Source organism: Neopelma chrysocephalum, unplaced genomic scaffold (genome assembly GCF_003984885.1).
Source record: "Neopelma chrysocephalum unplaced genomic scaffold, ASM398488v2 Primary Assembly neopelma1_123, whole genome shotgun sequence".
Taxonomy (NCBI): Eukaryota; Metazoa; Chordata; class Aves; order Passeriformes; family Pipridae; genus Neopelma; species Neopelma chrysocephalum.
Window position 1 is genome coordinate 1,467,634 of NW_020897785.1, and position 22,010 is coordinate 1,489,643.

The following is a 22,010-nucleotide window of genomic DNA, read 5'->3' on the forward strand; positions in this document are numbered from 1 at the left end:
CAGAGTTTGGGGAATGATGTGTTATAGGAACTGCTCCCATCTTTCAGGTTACAGTGTTGGGGGGACGATGTGTTTTAGGAACTGTCCCATCTTTCAGGCTGCAATGCTGGGGGATGGTGTGTTTTAGGAACTGCCCCATCTTTCAGGTTACACTGTTGGGGGATGATGTGTTATAGGAACTGCCCCCATCTTTCAGGTTGCAGAGTCTGGGGGATGGTGTGTTATAGGAACTGTCCCCATCTTTCAGGTTACAGTCTTGGGGGATGGTGTGTTTTAGGAACTGCCCCATCTTTCAGGTTACAGTGTTGGGGGATGATGTGTTTTAGGAACTGCCCCATCTTCAGGCTGCAGAGTTTGGGGGATGGTGTGTTATAGGAACTGCCCCATCTTTCAGGTTGCTCATATCACCTCTTTCCTTGAGCAGAACTGAAACAAATCTATGTGTGTTATGAGGGTGCAGGAAGCTCTTTGTAGACCTGGGGGTATGTACTCTTCAAATAAAAAAAAAAGCCAAAAAAACCCCACAAACCAACTAAATTAGAGCAACCCTTGGTGTGACTGCACCCCTCTTGTGAGAGCACTGCTGTATATTCTTCGTTGTATTTATAAATAGGGCTGGTTTTATCATTACACAGGGTAGGAAGTTGCTGTCATTTGCACTTCTCTTTTTCCCAGCTCATGCACAAGAGCTCCCAGGGCTGAGTTTGTAAATACAGATGTGGATAAACAGCAATAGATCCACCACGGTGCAATATGAGGCCATAATTCCAACGGGCCAGAAAGCGTGAAAGGAACCCCAGGTAATGGGACTGTTTCTACATATTCACACAAATAATCTCAGCCCGTGTCCTGACACTAATACAGGAACACAATCTTATGGAGCTTGAAATCTTCCCCTGGAGAAACAACTTTGCAAGAGCAGAATGGGAAAAAACACCCTGTGTAGAAAAGAATGTCTGTAGCTTTGCTTGTTATTTGAACCAGGTTGATTAATCTTTAAGATCCAGCAGCTTTTCAGATTTTTGCCTTCCCTCCCTCCCCCATCTTACCAGGTTTTTTTATCAGTGCTTTAAAGTAACAGCACACCAAGGGCTAAGCTACACCCTGGACTGGGCCCACAAATCCCATCAAGTGCAAAAGCAGCAGCTCGAGTGAGAGCTCAGAGACCACCAGGCAGCTGGAAAAACAGCACAGAAGTGGAATATAAACCAAAAAAAAAAAGAAGTGGCACGTGTGGATCTCAAAGAGCTGCCTGGACAGCAAGCACAGCCCTTCAGAAACCACGACAGGACAAGGGGGAACGGCCTCAAGTTGTGCCAGGGGAGGGTCAGGTTGGACATCAGCAAGAATTTCTCCATGGAAAGGGTTATAAAGCATTGGAACTGCCCAGGGAAGGGGTGGAATCCCCATCCCTGAAGGAGTTCAAGGAACAACTGGACGTGGCACTCAGTGCTCTGGGCTGGGTAACAAGGGGGGGATCGGTCAAAGGCTGGACTGGATGATCTTGGAGGTCTTTTCCAACCTAAATGACTCCATGATTATAAGTTTTCCAGTTGTCTTTTCCAACTGGAACCATGAGGGCTCACATCTAAGCTTTTCTCTGCAAAACTGATATCATAGGCCCTGGTAAAATTTGAGATTGTTTGACAACAAATAGATTCTTGAAGAAAAAAAAAAACCACACTCTAAAAATCTGATAAAAGATGCTAATACTGCCAACCTGCTTTTCTATGCAGCAAGGTGGGAATGGAGGGCAAGGAGAAGATATTCTGAGAAATATGAATGAACAGAAGGCATTTATAAGGAGCCTGGAGTTTTATAAGGAGCCGAGAACCCAGAGTGAGGGTTGTCTTGGGCATGAAATACAGGCCACCCCCTTCCCCGGAAAGTTCTTGTCGTCTAAAGCCCCAACTGTGAGATTCTGATCCCTCACATAAGGTTAAGCATCTCTCTAAATGTATTTTAGGTCTGGGCTGTAAGTGAAAGGTAGCCCAAGGAAGTCCTTCAGCACACCAGTGGGAAACCTGGGTTATGTGGAACACAAAAAAAAAGGTGTAACAAAACCTCAGTATGAAGCACAGCACAGAACATTTCAACAGCAAACAGGCAAGTGCTGCACCTCAGGAGAGACCTTCCTATTCCTAAGGAGTTACTTGGGAGATAAGGAAAGAAGAGAGACAATCAGATCACCATTAACACTGGGATAGAACCCTGTTTTCCCACAGCTCAGGTCTAACTGTACCATGTAAAGGCTGTTTCCCTTCACTGCAACAAGAATTCCTGCATAAACCATAGAGATGCAATGCATATGTTGCACAAAACTGAGTTTACATAATAAAGAGAATATATATTTGCTTTGATCTCAAGTTGCCCCATAAATTTTTAATAGCAGCTGTAAAACAGAAATCTTGGGCTAGAAATGCTCAGCAGCAATGAAATTTAAGCTTGCTACTCATTTCAGGTTAAGAAAACCCATTTCCAAGCCATTCCTTGCAGAACTGTTACCAACTTCTCAGCCAGGAGAAATGCAAATGTTATTCCCAGCCATTTATCTGGAGATTATTTCCCTCAACTTGGCTCTCTCCAAAACAGAGGGATAAGGGACCATTCAAGCTGGTTTGTCATCTCTGGTCCTGTTAGCAGAGACATTGTTAAGTTCAGACATCACAATCCCCTCATTTTATATTTCACTGGAAGATGCCTCTATCTGTTTGGGTTTTTTTTCTTCCTCTACAGAGAAACTGTTAAACCAAAAGTACTAAAAAAATAACTTCTCTCCGATGCACCACAAATAGATTACAGTTTCTAGTTCAAGTGCAAAGGGACAAAGAAACCAAAATCTTTTTATATGCAGACATTAAAGTAAAAGCAGGAAACAGAGGAACATCTGGTGACAGAAACATTAACCCTTGTGCTTTCAGTGATGCAACTCACAGGAATTTCATTTGCTTTTCAGCTCCTTCACCCTACTAAGGAGTTACCACTGTTGTGTTTGAAACAGTGTGTTCACACATACCCCATTAAAAAAATAACCTTTTAGAGAAACTAGGAGGCTCCAAAAAGCTGCAACTATCAAATACTTATCTAGGGGAAGAAAATAACTAAATAAAATAAATATGAAATAAAAAGGAAAGTCTCACACAGAGGCATTTTAGAGGAGGAAAATTTTTAGAAAACAGTATTTGGGGGTAGAAAAGAGGCCAGATGATTACAGGGCTGTATGATATGATGAGGAAGAGTGAGCTAATGCGATATAAAACTGCATACACTGGAGACAGCTTTACAAGTTGGAGAAATGACAGCCAAATAGCAATCACACCACACCAAAAAGGGACTGACAAGGTAGAAAAAAAACCCTCATTTCCTAAATGACAGCAGAGTCAGTCCTTACACATGAAGGGTACACAGAGCTGGAGTTAAACAGTAACTGAGAGTCCTACAGATGTTTGGAGAGGCCCTAAAATGGAGAGAAATCATTCCCTGCCCTCGCTCTGAGGTTTTCCAGCTGCTCTGGACATGGACAGGTGTGTTTTCCTGGATGCAGGGAAGTCAGAAATCCAACCTGGGCGTGTCCTGCCAGGGTTAAGCACTTGGAGAGTCCTGCTGGCTGAGAACTTGGAGCACTCCCTGAACCACTTGGAGCAAAATTATTCCAGTTGGATCAAGCATGAAGTTACACACAGGTCCTTTTTATCCCAACCAATTCCATGTGAAGCAAATAAGAGAGTTATTAAACAGCCCTGTCAACACTTACTATCCAGCAGACAGGTTAAAATAGTGTATTTGTCATTACTTAAGTGGCACAGGACAAGATTCAACAGGCATTGAAAAAAAAATCCCCCCCTCCCCAAAAAGACTAAAACAAACCAACTAAAAAGAGGTGAGTTAATTTAGAAATTAAGGGCATTTGCTCACCAGGAACTGAACTAAAAGCAGCATCTCCCTTCACAAGCCCCAGGTATGTGACATTCAGCAGGTGGAAAACATTATCATGGACACGTGGCTGGGGATTTAACATGTCTGGACCTCTCTCTGGCTGGAAAAGGTGGGATACAAAGGATACAGAGAATACCTGCAGCACACAGTGAGGGTATTTCCACGGATACGCTGGGGATTTATCAAATATTTGCCTTGTTTTTCCAGGCTCTCCTCAGCATCTACCACTTTATCCAGCCTTGAGCCAGAGAGAAGGCAAACTTCTGATCTGACCACAAGAGCCACTCATTTATAAACCCAATTTTAACTGAACTTGGTCTTTACGTTGTGTTTTGCAGCTCTTACAGAAACATTTCTTTATAGCTGCCCATATCCAGGGGTACAAACCAACGAAGCTCTTTGCTGGTGCAAAGCAGAGCCCAGTTTAAAGTAACACTTTGAGGATATACTTTTATTTTATTAATTATACATTATAATACATTTGTATTATAAATAATTTTTAATTATTTTCCAGGACACGTTACTTTATTTTTTTATTTTATTTCTTTTTATTTTTTATTCTTTATTTTTAGCAGTGCTGCGTGTGCCCCACTGCTGCTCTACAGAAAGAGAGCAGGAACCTCTCTGAACCCCCAATTTCAAAATCTACCATGTAAAACACCAATTAAACAACTGGCTTCTACCTCTCCCCTGTGCCATCCACGGTGTTCAACCCAGTAAGAGCTGCCTGTCTCTAAGAACTACCATATAAAACACTTTAAAAGCTCCACTTTTCAAAAATCAGGTGGGAGAAAGAACAGGGGACAGGATGAAAAGCACAAGGATGTATCAGCATGGAAATTATTGGTTTAATTTCCCTCTTTGCACACAGCACAGACCTGCAGAGGTTGGAGAGCACCCCTCGAGCTGGTCAGGTCTAAACACCCTGCAAATGCAATTTTCTGGTGCAACTTGCTCCAAAAAAATCCCTGTGAAGGCACATGATGGATCCACCTGGATTTAGGCTGTGGCTGGACAACAATAGGATTAAAAAAATACGTTTTCCGACAAAGTCCAGCAGTCTCAGAGCTGTGGGGTCGGGATGGCTGAGCCTAATGGTTTCTGAAACCCAAGAGAACGTTGCTAAATCAATTTTGCTTCATGGCTGACTTAGGCCAAACTCAAAAGTTAGTTAAAACTGGGTTTAAGCTAAGTTTATAACTGGGAACTACGACTGCAAATGGCACAGGAGGAGGTACAAAAGCAAGACCATCAACAGGAGCAGAGAAATCAGGCAAGAGAGACTCAAAACGGAATAACGAGCCATTATTTGCAATTTCTCTGCTTCCTGCAGGCCCCAGGCACGGTCCAAGACTCTCCTCAGCAGCTCTAAGAGCACAGAGCTCGTATCCAGCACATCCAAATTAATGCAGGAGAGTTTAGGAGGTCTGCCCAAGTAATGTCTCCACACAATTATAGCTCAGAAGTCATAACCCCTCCCTTTAATATTAAAGAAAAAAAAAAAAAGATATAGCATTTGCAGCCAAAATGTACTGATAATACTGCAATGGCAGCATGGCCCTGAGCCTGCAGCCTTCTCAGAAGTCATTCTCATTAGAGGAAAACCGAGGGATCATCTCATCCTCTTTATCCAGTTATTTGCAGGACATTTAACACTGGAAGGGCAGCGCTGTGGAGTTTTTCAAGAGTGGGTGAGGAGAGTTTAAGTGTTTCAACCCCATCACTGTGCAGGTTTTCTCTGGAAGAGGTGGAGAGAGCTGGAAAGCAGCACTCAGGAGGACACCAGAGGCAAATTCCTACTATGAGGGGTGGGGGAAAGGCTGCTCACTCTAAATTGTTTTGTCAAATAATTGGAGGAAGGGCCAATGTCTCCTTTGGAAAACTGACAGTAGAAGTCTGTCAGAAGCAAAAACAATGAAGCATTAATTATTCTTAAGCATAAAGGACCTAGAACTCAGTGATCTGCTAATTAAAACCACGAAATATCCTCAATATAGTTCCAGTTCAGTTCTTGGGAGAGCCAACAGAGAGCAATCCCACCGCCTCTAACGTTAGTTACAGCTTGTTTTAAGGACTCATCCTTAAAGGCACTGAAATTTAATGGAAACTGCAGATATTCAGTCCTTCTATTCCATATTCAAATATCTGAGCTCACACAAAATACACAAGAGAGTCTTTATCAACTCGTTCTGTTCCAACAGTTCTGGAAATCACCGAAAAGTAACCGGCAAACCAACTAAACTTCAGCCCTGGAAAAGAGCTCTTTGAAGGCAGCTCTGGAGGGGTTCAAAGGGGTGAAGTTTCATTTTTGTTTTAGCTGGTCATGCAGCTAAAGAAGCAGAAAGCAGCTCTGATGTGTGAGCAGTGGAACAGAATGTCTGCGACAGTCACAACTCCTCTTTTCCTCTCCCTTTCTGTGAAGTGACAACACTGAAAATTGAACGTGCTTGTCTTAATTTCTGCTCCCACGTAGCCAGGGTGTTTCGTGAGGGACAGAAGAAAACTAAGGTTTCTCCAGCCCACCTTTCCCACAGCGTTTTGCAAAGCAGGGAGTGGGCAGATGTTCAAGATAAATCAGGATCTGGAGGGATCCTCCTGCACTGCAGGACCCACAGCCTTTCAGGAGAAGTTCTATCCTCACAATGTGTGCAACCAATCTACCAAGGGATCCACAAAAACCAAAATCATAGAATCATTTAGATTGGAAAAGACCTCACAGATCATCCAGTCCAACCTGTGACCCATCCCCACCTTGTCCCCCAGCCCAGAGCACTGAGTGCCACGTCCAGTCCTTCCTTGGACACCTCCAGGGATGGGGACTCCACCCCCTTCCAACGCTTGACAACCCTTTTCCACGAAAAAATTCCTCCTGCTGTTGGAAATGCTGGACAAATGGCCACCTTGAAACACAAAGCAGAACGAAAGGTTTTAAATTCACCCTCGGTGTGGGCTGAAGGGAGGCAGCTCCATGGAGCACAATTTTAAGCCTTATGATATCCCAGCTGGGAAAAGGTGCCCACATCCTTTGCTGCAAGCACTGGGCAGCAGCAAGTCCTTTAAGGACAAGCAGAGGAATGGTCACACATGGTCACTGTCTCCCTTTTCCCTGCCAGCTCACTAGTTGGACACCCCCAAACTATAAGGAATGTTTATTTCTCCTCTCAAAGCTTTCATTTTCCATTAAATTCACTAAAAACCCTGGAGCTTCCCCCTCTAAGCCAGGCAAAGGCCCGAAGAGCAGCCTACCTGCATTCCAGTTTCCACCCTGGGTTATTAGCCAGACTGTTTAGAAAACAATTTTTAAATGCCAGCTTTTATGTATTACAGTTTTATTAATCTTGAATGATACATCATAGGTGCAGGACGCATAAAAGGGTTACGGAAACATGGTTTGCATTTTAAAATGCTTTAGTGAAAACAAATGAATTCTCTTTATTAAATGAATTGAACCTTGCTGTGTCCTCCACGGAAAGATTTCAGTATTACTGAATCTCTTCCCTCATTGTTCTTTTTTTCCACCTTATGTTAGGGGAGGAAAACAAGGATTTCGGCATTTACAGCTCCCAAATGGTTTCTCAGTTTTGAATTAAACAGCCTGTGATATGAACTATCTGAATACACAGAAATGAAGAAAATATTCTCTATGCATATGCAGAAGAGGCTTCTTCTGTCAAAAAAAAATACAGGTTTACTAGTTCATCAGCTGCTGGTTCCATGTGCTCAGCCAAGAGTGACAACCACCACTCCACTGGTTTGACTTGATTTGAGATACTGGCAGTAAAAATACATTGCCCAGGTTCTGCTGGAGTCCACAAGAAAGGGAGGCATTACAGCAAATTTATAGGCTTAAAAAAAAAGGTACCGATATATTTTAACCTATTGAAACAGCAAACATTTCTAGCAAAAGCCAAATTTTGAATTCAGGTTATGAACTCAAGTTTAGGTGTAATTACAGAGTGAAGGTAGAGATGCTTCGCTGCTGGGTTTATCAGCTAACTCAGCCAACAATCAGCTTTTATTCTTATCAAAGATACAGATGCATTTGCCACTAAACAGATCTGTTTCCCACAAACTAGACATGGCCTCCGGGCTCCAGATAAGTAGGGAATCTGGCCCTGTAGCACCCCAAAGCTCCAAGTACAGGAATTTTAAGACCTTCCTGGAGCAGTATTTATTTAAATTGATTATTGTAAACAAATACAATCTAAATGGACTGTCCCGAAGCAGAGACTCCACATGTTCATTGCTGAACACCCCGGAGCCCCAGATCCAGTATTGCTCCCAACTTCCAACCACTTTAATCTTCATTTTAACTATTTTATGAGTCATTTATATCCACCTAAGCAAGCAAACACAACGACCCAAAAAAGATCTGAATCCCAGTTTTCAGCTCTACAAGCCTCAGAGGGGAAAGAAGATAACACCTCAAGAGGTTACATGTTCCAAACCCAAGGTTTTATGGAGGAAAGGGAGGTTGGAAGGTGAGAGAGAGGAATGGATTTTCCATAGCACTGCAATGCCACAGGAAAGGGCCACGTTTAATGTAATCAAGCTCTACATTGCGGCCATATGGAAACAATTTCAGTCAATAAACAACTGCAAAAGGCAGCAGAGGAACAAAAAAATCAGATCCTGGCTTAGCCAGCAGGCAGGAAAGCCACTGGCTGAGCTCTGAGGCTTCCCCGGCAAGAAATATCCACGTCCACCAAAACTGCACAGGTTTGGGTCTCCATCACTCAAAACTTCCACACCTCAAACTGCAGGAGCACAAAGGGCACCACTTCTTCCACAGTGCCTTCCCCAGAGATCCCGTGCCCCAGTCCTCTTCCATTTCTTCCCTTTTCCAAACCTTTCCTCAAAGGCTATCGCTCCAAACAGGTTTCCCACTCGACAGCCACAAAGGAATCACACATCCCAAACTTTAGATACTCTCTGCCTGCAATTTGCAGGTTTCAAAACAGGGACTTTCTAAGGGAGCAAGTCCTTAAAAACACCCACCCCAAAAAAAAACAAACTAACCCAAAACACAACACACTTCGCTTCCTTCTGTCAGTGGTATTTAAACGAGGGTTGGTTTCCCGATCCCATATTCTCCGGGATCCTAAAAAACCATGGCAAAAATACTGCCTGTCCTACAGAAAAAGGCATTCCTGTGCACTGCTGATTACAGCTGCAACACCCAGGGAGTAAAAGCTAAATCAGTTTGGGACAGGAAAAGGGAAATTCAAGGGAACAGCCAGCGAGCGAAGGCAGCTGCATTTTCAACAAAAAGCAAGAAGGCACAGTGCTATGAATAAATCAGAATTTACTTGAGTGGGACACAGGAGTGACACCACCATTTACAAGAATAATGCCCATGAACTGTAGGATAATTCACAAGTGTCTTCAGAAGGGGATGTTTGTAAAGGTTGGGAAGGTCTTCACTTCCATGAGGCCATGGAATCCGACAGGAGATCCACCTCAGCCACCCAAAAAGCACTGCCATGTTATACTTGCAGATATCCAGCAACAAAAGCTCTTGGGATGTTCCTCTTAGCAAGCAAAGTGCAAGATTCAAGATATAAAACCCAAATATAATAAGAGTAAGAAAATTTAGGACCCAGTGACTTACTAGTGGAAGGGAAAACCACTGAGAGCACTGGGAACAGTTTGCTGTTACACTGGGGCAACATGCCTTTGTCATGTGAGGAACCTTCTAATTCACCAGTCATAAAAGATGATTTCCAGCAAATCCATTAGCAGGGAAACATTTTAAATCAGCCTAAAACCCGAGGAGGGCTTTCCCCCCAGGCCAGGTGGATGTTCATGTCGTGCCAACGCCCAGAAAGGGGACAGAGCAAATCTGCAAAGCTGTAAATCCACCCAGACAGAGAACAGGCAAAGAAAAACACGGATTTTCCCAGTGAAGAATGAGGAGAGCAAGGACAGCGGCAGTGCCAGTCAGCACGTTCTAATGGCAAATGTCTTGATAAAGGACTAACTTTGTTCTCTGAGATTACAAATGTAGTTGAACAGGAGAAAGTACATGCACAGAGTGTACCCTGGTTTTGGTGGAAACCCTCATTGGCTGCTCGGTATCCAGAGCTGTCAGTCAGCCAGTTCTTCATCCACTTCCTGGCATTGCATCATGCTAATTTTTTTTTTTTAAATTTTTTTTTTGTTGTTGTCACTAAATTTAAGGTCTGATGCAGCTCAACGTTTTTATCACTGCAGATAAAAATCTTTGAGTGACACCAGAGCTGTAGAACAACAGGAGGGAAGGATGGCAGGAGAAAGGAGGCTGAATACCTGCCTTAAGTCAGCTCAGGAAAGCAAAACACGGCGGAATACAAAGGCCAATTTATAACCTAAGAAATGCAGACTGTAACTGCTGAAGTAAAGAATGTCAGTGCTGGAGCAGGGAGGCTCAGGAACAGCATTTCCCTGGAACCTTTGAAATGGCTGTGCAGCAAAAAGGGCTAAAGGCACCTCGGAATTTGGTCTGGATCAGGCACAGGCCGGAACAGGCACCTTTTTTGGTTTCCACAATGTTAAAAATAAACGGAGGCCATGAAGAATCACCGGATGATCTGAGTGCTGGAGAAAATGCCTCAGAGTGAGACTTAAAAGCTCAACTCTCTTCCCTTATCTATCAAGTAACTTGATTACAGAGTGTAAGTACCTTCATGGCAAGAAAGTCCTGGATACTAAAGGGCTCTAATCTTGTCAGGAAAATCCTAACAAGAACCAGCAGCAGAACTTGGACTAATTCAAATTAGAAATCAGCCACTTATAACTACCAAGAGAAGTGATGAGCCTGAAATTACCAGTGATGGACATTCAGGGCTGGAAAGCTTTCAAATTGTTTTTAGCCAAACATCATTTACTGGTCTCAGTTTCAGAGTAAATGATTAAAATTTAAAGGCCTGTGATACAAAGCATATAAAACGTATCAGGGAAGGCAATTTAATTATCTGTTCTCGCCTTAAATTTTATGAATCTCCAATATGTTAACATCACTCGACTTCTGTGGACCAGGAAATTAAAGAGGGAGGAATAAGTTTCAAGTTCACCAAGCTCCCTCTTTTTCAGACTTATCACTAAACAGTACCACTCCATCAAACAGATGGAGCTCCCATGAAATACAAACAGCCAGGGAATGACCCACTACGATGCCTGGAAACCACGTGGAACACAATTTACTTGGGAAAACTCTGATCAGCCACTTACCTCTCCCACCTGCGGCATGAAAAATCAGTATTAGCTTAAATAATTAGTTCTCAACCACAATCTGACACTCGTGTTTATACTCCTGATGTTTATTATACTCTGCTATCCAGCCAAGAACCTCCACGTACTTTGTGAATGTGAAAGCACCTCGACAGCTCTGAAAGGATTATTTTCATATTACACGCTGGAACACCAGCAAGTCAAGAAGTTTGCCCTGGGTCATGAAAGAAGACCTAAGGCAGAGCCTAGAAATGAGATTCCCTTGCCAGGAACTTCCCTTTCCAACATTGGAGCACTACTTACATGTCAGAGCTGCTGCACACCCCAAACCCTGCCAGTGAAATCACCGAGAGGTTTCTGGTGAAAGCTGACATTGTAATCAGAGAATCTGATCATGGCAGAGAGAAAGTGTCCAAAATAAAAGGTCAGAATAAACACCCAAGTAGAAACAGCTCTTGTATTTGATGAACTAACTAAGTGCTTTCGGCTGCCATCAGAGTCAGAGGGAAGAACAAAAAGCAGATTCAGTGCTTGGTTCAGGGCTCAGCTCAAAATGCAGGAAATGACTATATGCTGCACTTCCCAATTGATAGGACAAGGGCTTATCAGGAGAACAAAACTGGCTGTTCACAAGGCCAATAAAGAGTACCCACAGTATTGTTTCAGTGGCAGTTATTCTGCTGCTGAACTTGAAAATTCTAAGGAAGTGGAAAGAAAAGAAGCATTTTGAATATTAAGTTCAAAAGTGAGGAGATGACCAACACCAGGAACTCAGATCAAGTGAGATTCAGCCAAACATAATTAATGTATTTTTTTATACCTGGCTTATAAATTCCTTCCTTCACCCAATGTTAAAACCTCACGGTTTTAACCCATGAATGGGTTTCTCATAAATTTCTATAACCTAAATAAACATACTGTACATATGGAGAACGAAAAAAAATGCCACCTCTATGCATGAAGCAGGTGTTAAAATTTGTTTCCTCAGGCTGGAAGAAACCCTTCCACAAGAAGCAACACTCCACCCATTGGACAAAGAGACTGGAAGCACTACCTGCCTGAATTCCATGGATGTACACATGAAGTTGGATCTTTTCCAGGTGTATTACAGAACTGATTCAGGTGTATTCATAAGTACAACCTGACCAAGGGCTCTGCCTGGTAATAAGTTGCAGGCTGGTAATTGCCCTGAAACCAAGAGGAGATGATGAAGTGAACATTAGAGAGGAATTCTGTAGGAAAAAGTGAACTGACCTTCCACACCTCCTGGTTGGCTGCACAGGGAAGATAAAGCAGAGCACACTCTGTCAGAAGCACTACAGCAGTTCCCAGTTTTAAGAGCACACTTTCACTTCAGACTCTGCCTGTAGCTTTGATTAAGAACTGGGAAAGGGAAATCTGCACACAGACAGGGAGAATAACCAGTTAGAGGTGATTTTCTTTTTTTAATTCTTGAAGCAAACTGAAACAGTGATTGTTCAACCTTTGGGTGTCTGAATCAACACAGATGATAAACATGCATGTGCATTCCTGAGATAGATCTGAAGTCCAACACTGAAAAAATCCTATTAAATGAAGCAGAAGAAAAGCAATGGAAGAAAGAGGGGCATCCCTTGCAGTCTTGGGAGAAAGTTTACCCCATAGTGCTTTTGACCTGATAGGAAGGGGATATAATGGATTTAAAAGGAAAAAAATTAACTGCATAACTAAGGATGAGAAGTGTCAATCCACAGAAGTCAATGGAACATGAGAAATCCTCCCATGGCTGTAAAAAAATCTCGTTGACTTAGGTATTCTTAATGAGCACATTAGGTGACCAGCCAATAAATTCCTTATAAAGTTAATATATATATCAATATATCATAAAGTGGAATAGATGGGGAAGGGATATCTGTGTTCAACTGCCACTGGCTCAGTTCGTGGCCTCTGTGAGTCACTTGGCCCTTCTGCCTCAGTCTCTCTGTTTCTAAAACACCAATACCTCAGCCAAGCACTTCCAAACCAAGGTACAGAGTATTGTTTTATCATGGAATAGCCAAGGAGGACAGTGGCTCTGCCACAGTGAGAATGAGAACCAGCAGACCCAAATTCAACCAGCCACCACAGGAGTTACGGCCATAAATCGATTGCTCCCAAGGAGGAGCTTTGTGACACCGTAACTGTCACGGCAGCAGCTCCACAACTGTGACATGAGCCCTTTGCTCAGCCTGTACCACAAGAAGCCCCTGGCAAACCCAACTGCAGCAGCAAAGAACAGAAGCACCCCAAACCCACTAAAATTCGAGGCTGTCTACGAGAAAATCTTCCCCACGTGCTTTTACGGTCACGGGCTAACGCCGTGTAAACGCCCGACTGAGAGGGGAAGGGAATCAACCACTGGCATGTTTAAAGAAAGACCAGATTTCAAGTGAATAAATCTCTTTTTAGCAGGCACAACACAAAAATAAATGTGTTTCTCAGAGTAACAAGATGAAATTTTCAGTTGGTCAGCAACTGCTTCTCGCTGTGGAACCACATGACTGCCCCAACACATAAGAACATTTTATCTGCCAGCTTGCAAAGAAGACCACGTAGTTAATAGTTTGCAACCTCCTTTCCTCCAGAAGGTCTTCAGAGTTGAGTAATAAAATTCCTCACATGATTTCAATGAGAGGGTTCACTTGTCAGGGGCTGTTTCGAGAAAGTGTCATATGTCAGGGAGGTGCTGCTCAGATCAAGTTTTCCAACCTTGTGTTTTCAAGGCTTCAGTGAAAATGAAAAGAAAAAAAAAACAAACAACCCCAAAACAAAAACAAAAAACCAAACCTCCAGGCTCTAAAGTTTGAAACTGGAGGAAAGAGAAATAATCTCTAGATGTTATTTGCAAAATGTGAAAGTTGGCCAATTAATGAGGGGAGGAAGAAAAACCCTGATTTAAGCCCTGGCAAACCCCTGAGATCAGAGACTGATTACCATTTCTGCCGCTGACTCCATGCAGGAGCCTGGGCAAGTTAATCCCCCTACACCTTGGTTTGCCACCTGCCAGATGAAAAATAACACTTTCCTTTCATATCCTGTCATTCCTGCTTGTATTGTTCCCCAAATTAAAAGCATTTGTCAAAACACTTATCTTTAGCATTAACACTGGGAATTGCATTCACAGCCTCCACACGCCCGTTTGCATGACTGAGTGCTCACATACAAACTCTTCCTACACTTTGCTCCCCAGCCATCCTCATTTAACAGGAGTCAGAAGGGAGCTTTACTCAATATGGGAATATTAGAATGATAAACACAGTTTATTACTAACCTTATGTATGAAACCAGCTTTAGAGATATGAGTTAGACGCCCCAAAAAATCAAATTCTCCTCGTTACCTCCCAAAAATCCCACTGTAATCACAGTATCAGTCTCGCTGCATTGATAACCCACAAGACCACGTTATCAGCACAGGTATAATTAAAGCTCAATCCCACAAGGACATGGATGCAAAATCCAATCCTTGCTCCGCTAAAATCAGTACAACATGGAATCAACTTCAGGGACTTTAGAACTGTCAAAGCTGCACAAAGTTATCGACAGGAGGAACAAAGGCATCTTTTTTCTGCAGTAAGATTCCTAACCTGACAGCATTTGGATTTCAAATCCTAAACTTTGAAGAAGATGAAAAATATTTGCTACAGAATCCCAACACTGTAACGTGTCATTCCGCAACGTCCCTAAAAGCTCTGCACAGAAATCACTGTGAAGCTCAAGCTGCTTTCTTTAGATTAAAATGAGCTGTTGTTCCATGAAAATTGATTGATTTTCTAGCACATTAAACCAAACATCTTCAGAGATCCCTTGGTGAAAGGGACAGCACAGCCTCCTCCTTTCTCGTGGCTCAGCTTCATTAATTCTTCCAGTTCCCCGCCCAAAGACCCAAATTTCACCACTGCCCCACTGACACACAACAAAAAAAAAAAAAGAGCAGTCCCAGAAGTTAACGACAGAACAATTCCTGACAGTCATGCTCATTAAAAATTCATTTTATTAAAAATTAAATTAGCTTTAAAAGTGAATGTCAGAACCCCACTGTTTTCCCAGCTCCAGGCAGCGATGAGAAAACATACCAAACACTCCCATGAACTTACAGATTATCACTATAAAGTAAACACTTCACAATAATTTAATTTTCAAAACACTGGATAGCCTTGAACTTTTAATATCCTTTTAAAAGAGACCAGTAAGACTCACACTGAAACTGCCTTAAAAATAAGCTTTCTGCAGCTGACACCGGGCACAAATTCCATGGAATTATCAGAATCACAATTCTAGAGAGATGCACGTTGTCTAGAAAGGTCAACAAATGAAAGGAACCGCTTGAGACTGCTCAGCAAAGCAGTTCTAGAGATAACCAGGCCTCATCCACGTGGGGTTTTCTTCCAGGTTTCCTTACCCCTCCCTAAAAATCCTGCTGTTTCACCTAGGATAGCATTCCTGTAGCCCAGCTGGCAGCCTGCACTCCACAATGTCGTCTAGACCTGCTCCCAACAGTGGGATGACACAGGAGGAAAAACGCTGATGCCTGTTCTGGTGCGAAGGGGAGGAAGCACAGGCTGAGTGAAACACGAGTTCCTCGTTCCCAGCCTCATGCCCAGGCTCGTCGGGTAATTCTGTCAACCAGACACAAAAAGTTGTGGCCGTCGTGGGGGTGAAGAATAATCCTCACAAAAAGGGGGAAAAGCGCTTTCCCAAACCCCCGTTTTCACCTGCAGAATCAAACCCTGCCCTTTCCGAGCCCGCTGCTCTCAGGACCTGCAGACAACAAACACATCCCTGCACAGATAACATTTTCCATCCCTTCCTTCCTTCTCCCCTGTCTGCATCTCCGAGATGTTTTCTCCAGCAATTTGGGAGAGAAATGGCAAAAAGGCAGACGCAAAACACCGAAATAAATTAAGTTTGTTCTCCGTTGTTGACGGATTTGGTCCTACCACGACAGGAGGGAAAAAAAAAACGTTAGGAGTGATAAATCCATATATACCTACTCCAAACTACACCCCACTTCCCAAGGGACACGGTATAATGGTAAATAAATATAGATGCAGCTCCTACTAATGAGGCCGGGTACAGCAAGGCCAAGGAAAATGCAATCATCTCGGGGAAAAAAACCTGCACAGGACTCCTCCTCTCCCATCCATGGAGGAAATCAAATGCCAGCTGCACCATCCCAGGAAGGAAGCAGAGCCTGTACCTGATGAGCCCTGCAGAAATGAGCGAGTCATATCACGGGACTTCAGGCTTTCGTCTGCAGAGCACAATTCCTCGCTCCGGTATTTTACGTGGCATCGTTCATGCAAATTGTAGGGTTGGTTTTTGGATTTTTTTTCCCACCGGTTTTCTTTTTTTTTTTCCCCTCCATCCCCACTAGTTTGAAGCAGGGGCACGTAGGTAGTGTCTCTGAGATCCGCTCTCTCAAACGCGTGCCTTCCCATCAGTTTAACACTTTCCTCCCTATAAAGTTTAAATCCTCGCAGTTTTTGTTCACAAACGTTCTGTACTTAAATGCCACCGAGTCACACTCCCAGTTGTTACTTGAGCAGAACAAATTGAGAGAGACCTGACTCCACAAACATGCTTAAACCTTCATTTCCTCTTCCTTCTTCCTTCCCCACCCCCAAAAAGAGCATTTTTTTTGTCCCCAGCACGAAGGAACTGGGAAAAAAAAACAGCACATCCAAGCAAGGCTTTTCCAGACCTATCGCAAAGAACGAAATGCTTCCGAAGAAGTGCTTTGCAAACATACCAAGAAACGCTCTAACAACTGGGAAAAAAAGAACCCATCAGACAAAACGGAGGTCGAAGAACTCGGCGGGGTCTGGCTCGGGTGTGTGTTCTGCACCTAAATACACTCGGCTCTTGTTTAGTTTTAACCCCGGAGCAGAGGAAAACACTTCCAGCAGAATTCCCAGCCGCTTCCCCCGACCGCTCCTGCGGTCAAACACACTGTTCTGCCCCTCCCTCCCCCCCCCCCCAAAAAAAAAGATCCCAGGCACGGCTACAAAAGCATTTTAACCCCCCTCACCTCTTCCCAAGAAGTGCAAAATAAACAGGCGTCTGACACCCCACCCAAGCTCTCCTCGCACATTTTGGGAATGACTTCCCTCCGGGTCCTCCTCCTCCCCCCTTCCAACCCGTCCCCATGTTAAAACTCTCCAGCAACCAGACACCCTTTTCGGGTTCACGCCTTCGCCACCCCCGAAAACCCTCCCCAAAGCCCCGGGAGCTGCAACAGATCCCGCAGCCAGCGGGGTTTGGGGCAGCCCCGACCCCCCGTCCATCCACCTCCACAAAGCTCCCAAAAGGAGCCCCCCGAGCCCTCGCACGCCCCCAGCCAGGACAGGGATCTGACGAGGGGGTTCCATCCCCGCAGGGTCGGAGCCTCTCCCTCCTTCCCCCGCCGCCCCCGGGGGTCCCGGGCACGGGGAGCGCCGGGGGTCGCACCAGCCCGGCCCCAAACTCCGCGGCGAACAAACCCCCGGACACCCCCCCCCCAAGCCCCAGCACCCACCCAGGCTGGGAGGGCTCGGCCGCCGCCGCCCCGTGCCCCCCACACCCAGGAGGAGATGGGAGGAATCCGAATAAATAAATAAGCGGCAGGAACAGCGAACCCCAAAGCTGCCCTGCCCTCCCGCAGCGGCTTCCCGGGGACACCCTTCTCCTCCTCCTCCTCCTCGGCGGAGCCCCCCAAAGCCGCGGCTCCAACTCCGCCGCCCGAGCTGAGGGGCTGCCCCTGCCCACCCGCGGCCGCCCCCGGGTGCCCCCCTCACGCACATCCCGCTCTCCGGCTCGGCGCGACTCCCGGCGGTGCCGGGGAGGGGGGACCCCTTCCCGCTGCCCTCCCTCCAGCCCACCCACCCGCCCGCCCCCTCCCCTCGCCACCGCCGCTCCCCCCCCTCATCTCCCCCCGTCCACACTCACCTCTGGGTGCTGCCGGCGCCGCCGCCTCACCATGGACCGGCGGGACTGGGGGGGTCCCCCCGCCCGCCCCTGCCCCAGATTGAGGGGGGATTAACGGGGGGCGCTGAGGGGCGAGAACAATAGGGGGGAGGAAATCCCTCGGCCCCCTGCCCCCCCCCCGAGGACACGTCCCCCTCCCCGCCCGGCGCTCCTCCTGCCGCTCCCTCCTCCTAGCCCGCTCCCTCTCTTTTTTTTTTTTCCTGGTGTTGTTTTTTTTTTTTTTGGCTCAATCACACCAGACCGACTGTCTTTGTCTGTCTGACAAGCGCCATGTTGATATCAACATCCGAGCCCCCACCTGCTGCAGCTGTGAGACCCTGGGACTTGTAGTTCCCCCCTCCCCAGGGTGACGGGGAGACCCGCGGCGCCGGGACTACAACTCCCAGCGTGCCACGGGCGCGCGGCGCGCCAATGGGGCGGCGGGGCTGAGCGCGGGGCGGACTACAACTCCCGGCGTGCCTCAGGGTGAGGCCATGACGTTATGCAGGGCGAGGAGGGCGGCGGGACTACGACTCCCGTGATGCCGCGGGGCGCGGCGGGGCGGGCAGGAAGGGGGGGGCAGGATTGTCCCGGTAAATAGAACCGGGGGACGCGATGAAGCTGGTGAGTGCTCGGAGTGGGAGGCAGCGAGGGCAGGGAGGGGGGCTCGGCCTTCCCCCAGCGGCGGGGGGGGAACAGGGGTCGCCTTTAAGCTGCGCAGCCTCAACCCCGCCGGGCGGGAGGGGAAACGGAGGCGGGGGGGGGGGCGGCCCGGGGGGGGGGGGGGGGGCGATACTGAGGGGAGGGGAGAGGCTGAGGTGAGGAGGGGTATGATCCTGAGGGGAGAGGCTGAGGTGAGGGGGATGATCCTGAGGGGAGGGGAGAGGCTGAGGGAGTGGGAGGCGATCCTGAAGCTGGGGGATGTTGAGGAAGCGGGGAGAGGGCTGAGGGACGAGGATGTTGGATGGAATCAAATATCAGTGGGATTCAGGAGGAGAAATGTTTATCAGCCTTCCTGCCCTTAAACACGAGCCTGGCTTGGAGCTTTCCACGTGTGGCTTGTGCTGGGCTCTGCCAGCAATGGGAATAAAACCTCGTGATTCTTAATAAAGTCGTTTTCCATGGGCACTGTGATAGTACAGGTAGTAGGTAATAAAAAAAAAAATCAGCCTGGAACTGCTTTGCCAGGGGTGCACTTTGCTCCTGACAAGGATTTTGGTTCTGATATTGCAGTCTTCTGTCAGAAAATACATTACCCGTGTTATTGGTGTATCTCGAGATCTCCCTCTTTAACTGTTTAATCTTCCTACAGACCTTGGATTCAGGCACCGCTTTATTTTCCAGGAGGAAATTCTGATTCACATAATGTGCTGCAATTCTTGGTCTGGAGGTGAAAACCCTAGCAGGTTTCAAAATACGATAACACTTGATTTATTTAACCTGAAATTACACCGTTATTCGATGTAAAAATTGTCTCTTGGTTTCGAGACTGCGCAGTGTGTTTTGACAAAGCCTCGTAGACATGAACTTTGATTCTGGGCTGTTTTGAGAATTCCAGGAAATCACTATCTGTGGAAATGTGTACAGTTAATTCCATGGGCAGGTGGGCAAAGAGCTTGATCCTACATAATCTTACCTGTGGGATAAATATATGGGTGAATATCACAAACACTGCAAAACCAAACACCTCTGGATGTGATTGTAGAGTCTGATATAATTCAGTGGGAAAAAGCAAACTGGGAAATCTTTAAATAAAAACCATAGTGGAAGTGCAGAGCTCTTTTAATGTTTAAAGTCTTGCATCGGGGCAGAGAGAGGGAAGGGGTTGGGAAGGGAATTACAGCCTTGTCTAGAGTCTGCATTGGAGCATTTTTAGACCTGTGTATCAATTTAGGGGCTGGGAATTATAAGATCAGATTCTTCCCCTTATATTTTTCCAGAGCTGTGTCTGAATCTCGGGATTGTGTGAGGAGGAGTAGATGTCTTCATCCTCTTTTCTCATAGATTTGGGTTGAATCAGGGTAGAGGTGATGGATTAGTGGAATATTCCCTGTCCATGGCTGGAACGAGAGGATCTTTAAGGTCCCTTCCAACCCAAACCATCATGGGATTTTTGTGACTCCAGACCTGATTCAGAATCCAGTGAAAGTGTCAGACTCCCAAAAATTTCAACGTGCTTTGGCCTGGGCAATTCCAGTTCCTAATTTCCTCCTGGATTTTAAGCTGGCATGTGATACTAATACTGGAGGAATGCACTGCAGGATTTGTTGCCTTCAGCTGGAATTCAGAGCACTGGCTTTAACCTGCACAGTTTTGAATGTTTTGGAGCTGCAAGTGTGAGCCATCATCTCTCTGCTCTGTCATGAGATCACCAGGGATGCTCTGTGGGAACCAGATTTCTGTGGAGGACCTGAGCATCTGGAATTAACCCCTGAATTTGTGCTCTTTGTGCCCCACTGTCAAACTTCCAACCCATTTACAAACCCTGCTGGGAAAATTCTGAGATGAACTGGGCATGTTTTGTGCGGTTTCTGTCTTTTTTTACATGACATTTTTAGTTAGGAGATGAGGCATTTATGTGTTGGCTGCACCAACTTTCAGCTGTAAGGGAATAAAGTTGGAAGCACACAACTCCTGGAGCAAAAAGAGCTTGGATTTCAGTCCAGTCAGGAACACGACTGGGATCTCTGGATCTGTTTTAAACACTAACAAGTATAAACTGAGTGGAAATAACCACATTTATAATGTATATAGGGACATACAGGGTGCAAACACTCCAATTCTTGGATTCCTAATCTAAAATTCTAACAGAGGTGCAGGCCCAGAAATGTCACCTGTGCAAACAACTGTATAGAAAATATGAATTGCTTTTTTATTTTTCTGTCACTTCGCTTGAAGCTGGTGGGAAGAGTCCATTGATTCCCAGGAATCCATTTACCACAGCGTGACAGCCACAGATAGAGATGATTTTAGCTGCTTGTGAAGAAGAAAAAAGGAAGATTTCCCAGTTAGCTCGTAGGTGTCAGGGTTGTGAACCTGCTCGTGATTTTTATAAAAAGGCAAGAAAATGTTTTGCTGATAAAAGTGGTGCTATTTCATTGCCTTTTTTAATTACCAATAGTTTAAAAGCTACAGAAATAAACCTTATTTTTCCCTTCATTTCTTTCTATTTACTTGGATTAAGAGCTTCAGTTGTCAAAGTTCTGCTCTGGTGAGAACTTAATTTCGCAGGAGCATATTACATTTGTGACTAAACCAACTGAATTCCTTGCTTGTATCCTCACTCCTTCACCAGCTTGTTATTTTTAAACTTTGCTGAAAGAAAGGCAAAATGTGATGTAGCCCCTTAATAATTAAGGCTTTGTGAATTTAAAACGAAAATCTTTGTGATATTTGAAATTTAATATATGGGACTTAGCTTTTTAATATTTAAATATCGTTTAAAGCAGGTTTTTGTGGAATGTATGTAAATAGACTCCTTGGGAGCTGTTAATCCAGACAGTTGCAGTCCTGGGTTACCATATTGTGAGCAGAGGTACAAAATGAAATGATTAATCTCCCTTCTTTCCACTTGGTAGAGGGAAGTACAGAACACAAGCCTGTGGGATAAATGACTTAGTAAAAGACTGAGCCTGTTTTTAGTGCACTACATGGCCAAACAAGTGGTATTTTTCATCTTAATTGACCAAAACTTGAATTTAAAAGCTAAAGTTTGACTGCCTGAGCGTGGCTGAGCTGCCAGATGGCCAGACCTGGGAGATTCCAGGTGAAAATTCCCTCCTCCAAGCAGAGAAACCCTCCCGCAGAGGTGGCCACGCTCTGCTCAGACATTTAGGTTTCTAATCCCGCATTTTAAAGCCGACCTTTCTGTTCTCTTCTTATTCAGAGCTCCTGTGCCTCGTTAA

The 22,010-nt window shown here is 45.2% G+C and overlaps 2 protein-coding genes and 1 long non-coding RNA gene across 18 annotated transcripts in view; 2 read left to right on the forward strand and 1 right to left on the reverse strand.

The window, feature by feature from the left end:
• The window catches only part of HMBOX1 (homeobox containing 1), a 107,712-nt gene extending 89,280 nt beyond the window's left edge, over nucleotides 1-18,432 (reverse strand). For 14 of the 15 annotated variants that reach the window (XM_027697793.1, XM_027697789.1, XM_027697785.1 and 11 more), the window contains exon 1: nucleotides 18,088-18,432. The gene's annotated coding sequence lies outside the window, so the exon portion shown is untranslated. Of the gene's footprint in view, nucleotides 1-16,360; nucleotides 17,175-18,087 lie in introns of those variants that run through there. The other variant, XM_027697780.1, reaches the window with a different exon arrangement.
• LOC113974561 lies at nucleotides 12,793-15,964 on the forward strand. Its single transcript, XR_003536576.1, has 3 exons — nucleotides 12,793-13,485; nucleotides 13,573-13,760; nucleotides 15,594-15,964. It is a non-coding gene; the product is annotated as an uncharacterized LOC113974561 (long non-coding RNA).
• A 186-nt stretch (nucleotides 18,433-18,618) lies between the features above and the next one.
• INTS9 (integrator complex subunit 9) overlaps nucleotides 18,619-22,010 on the forward strand; it is a 62,785-nt gene continuing 59,393 nt past the window's right edge. For both annotated transcript variants that reach the window (XR_003536592.1, XM_027697848.1), the window contains exon 1: nucleotides 18,619-18,729. Coding sequence is in view for 1 of the 2 variants with exons in the window: in XM_027697848.1 (XP_027553649.1) it covers nucleotides 18,721-18,729 (9 nt within the window). In the remaining variant the exon portion in view is untranslated. The remainder of the gene's footprint in view (nucleotides 18,730-22,010) is intronic.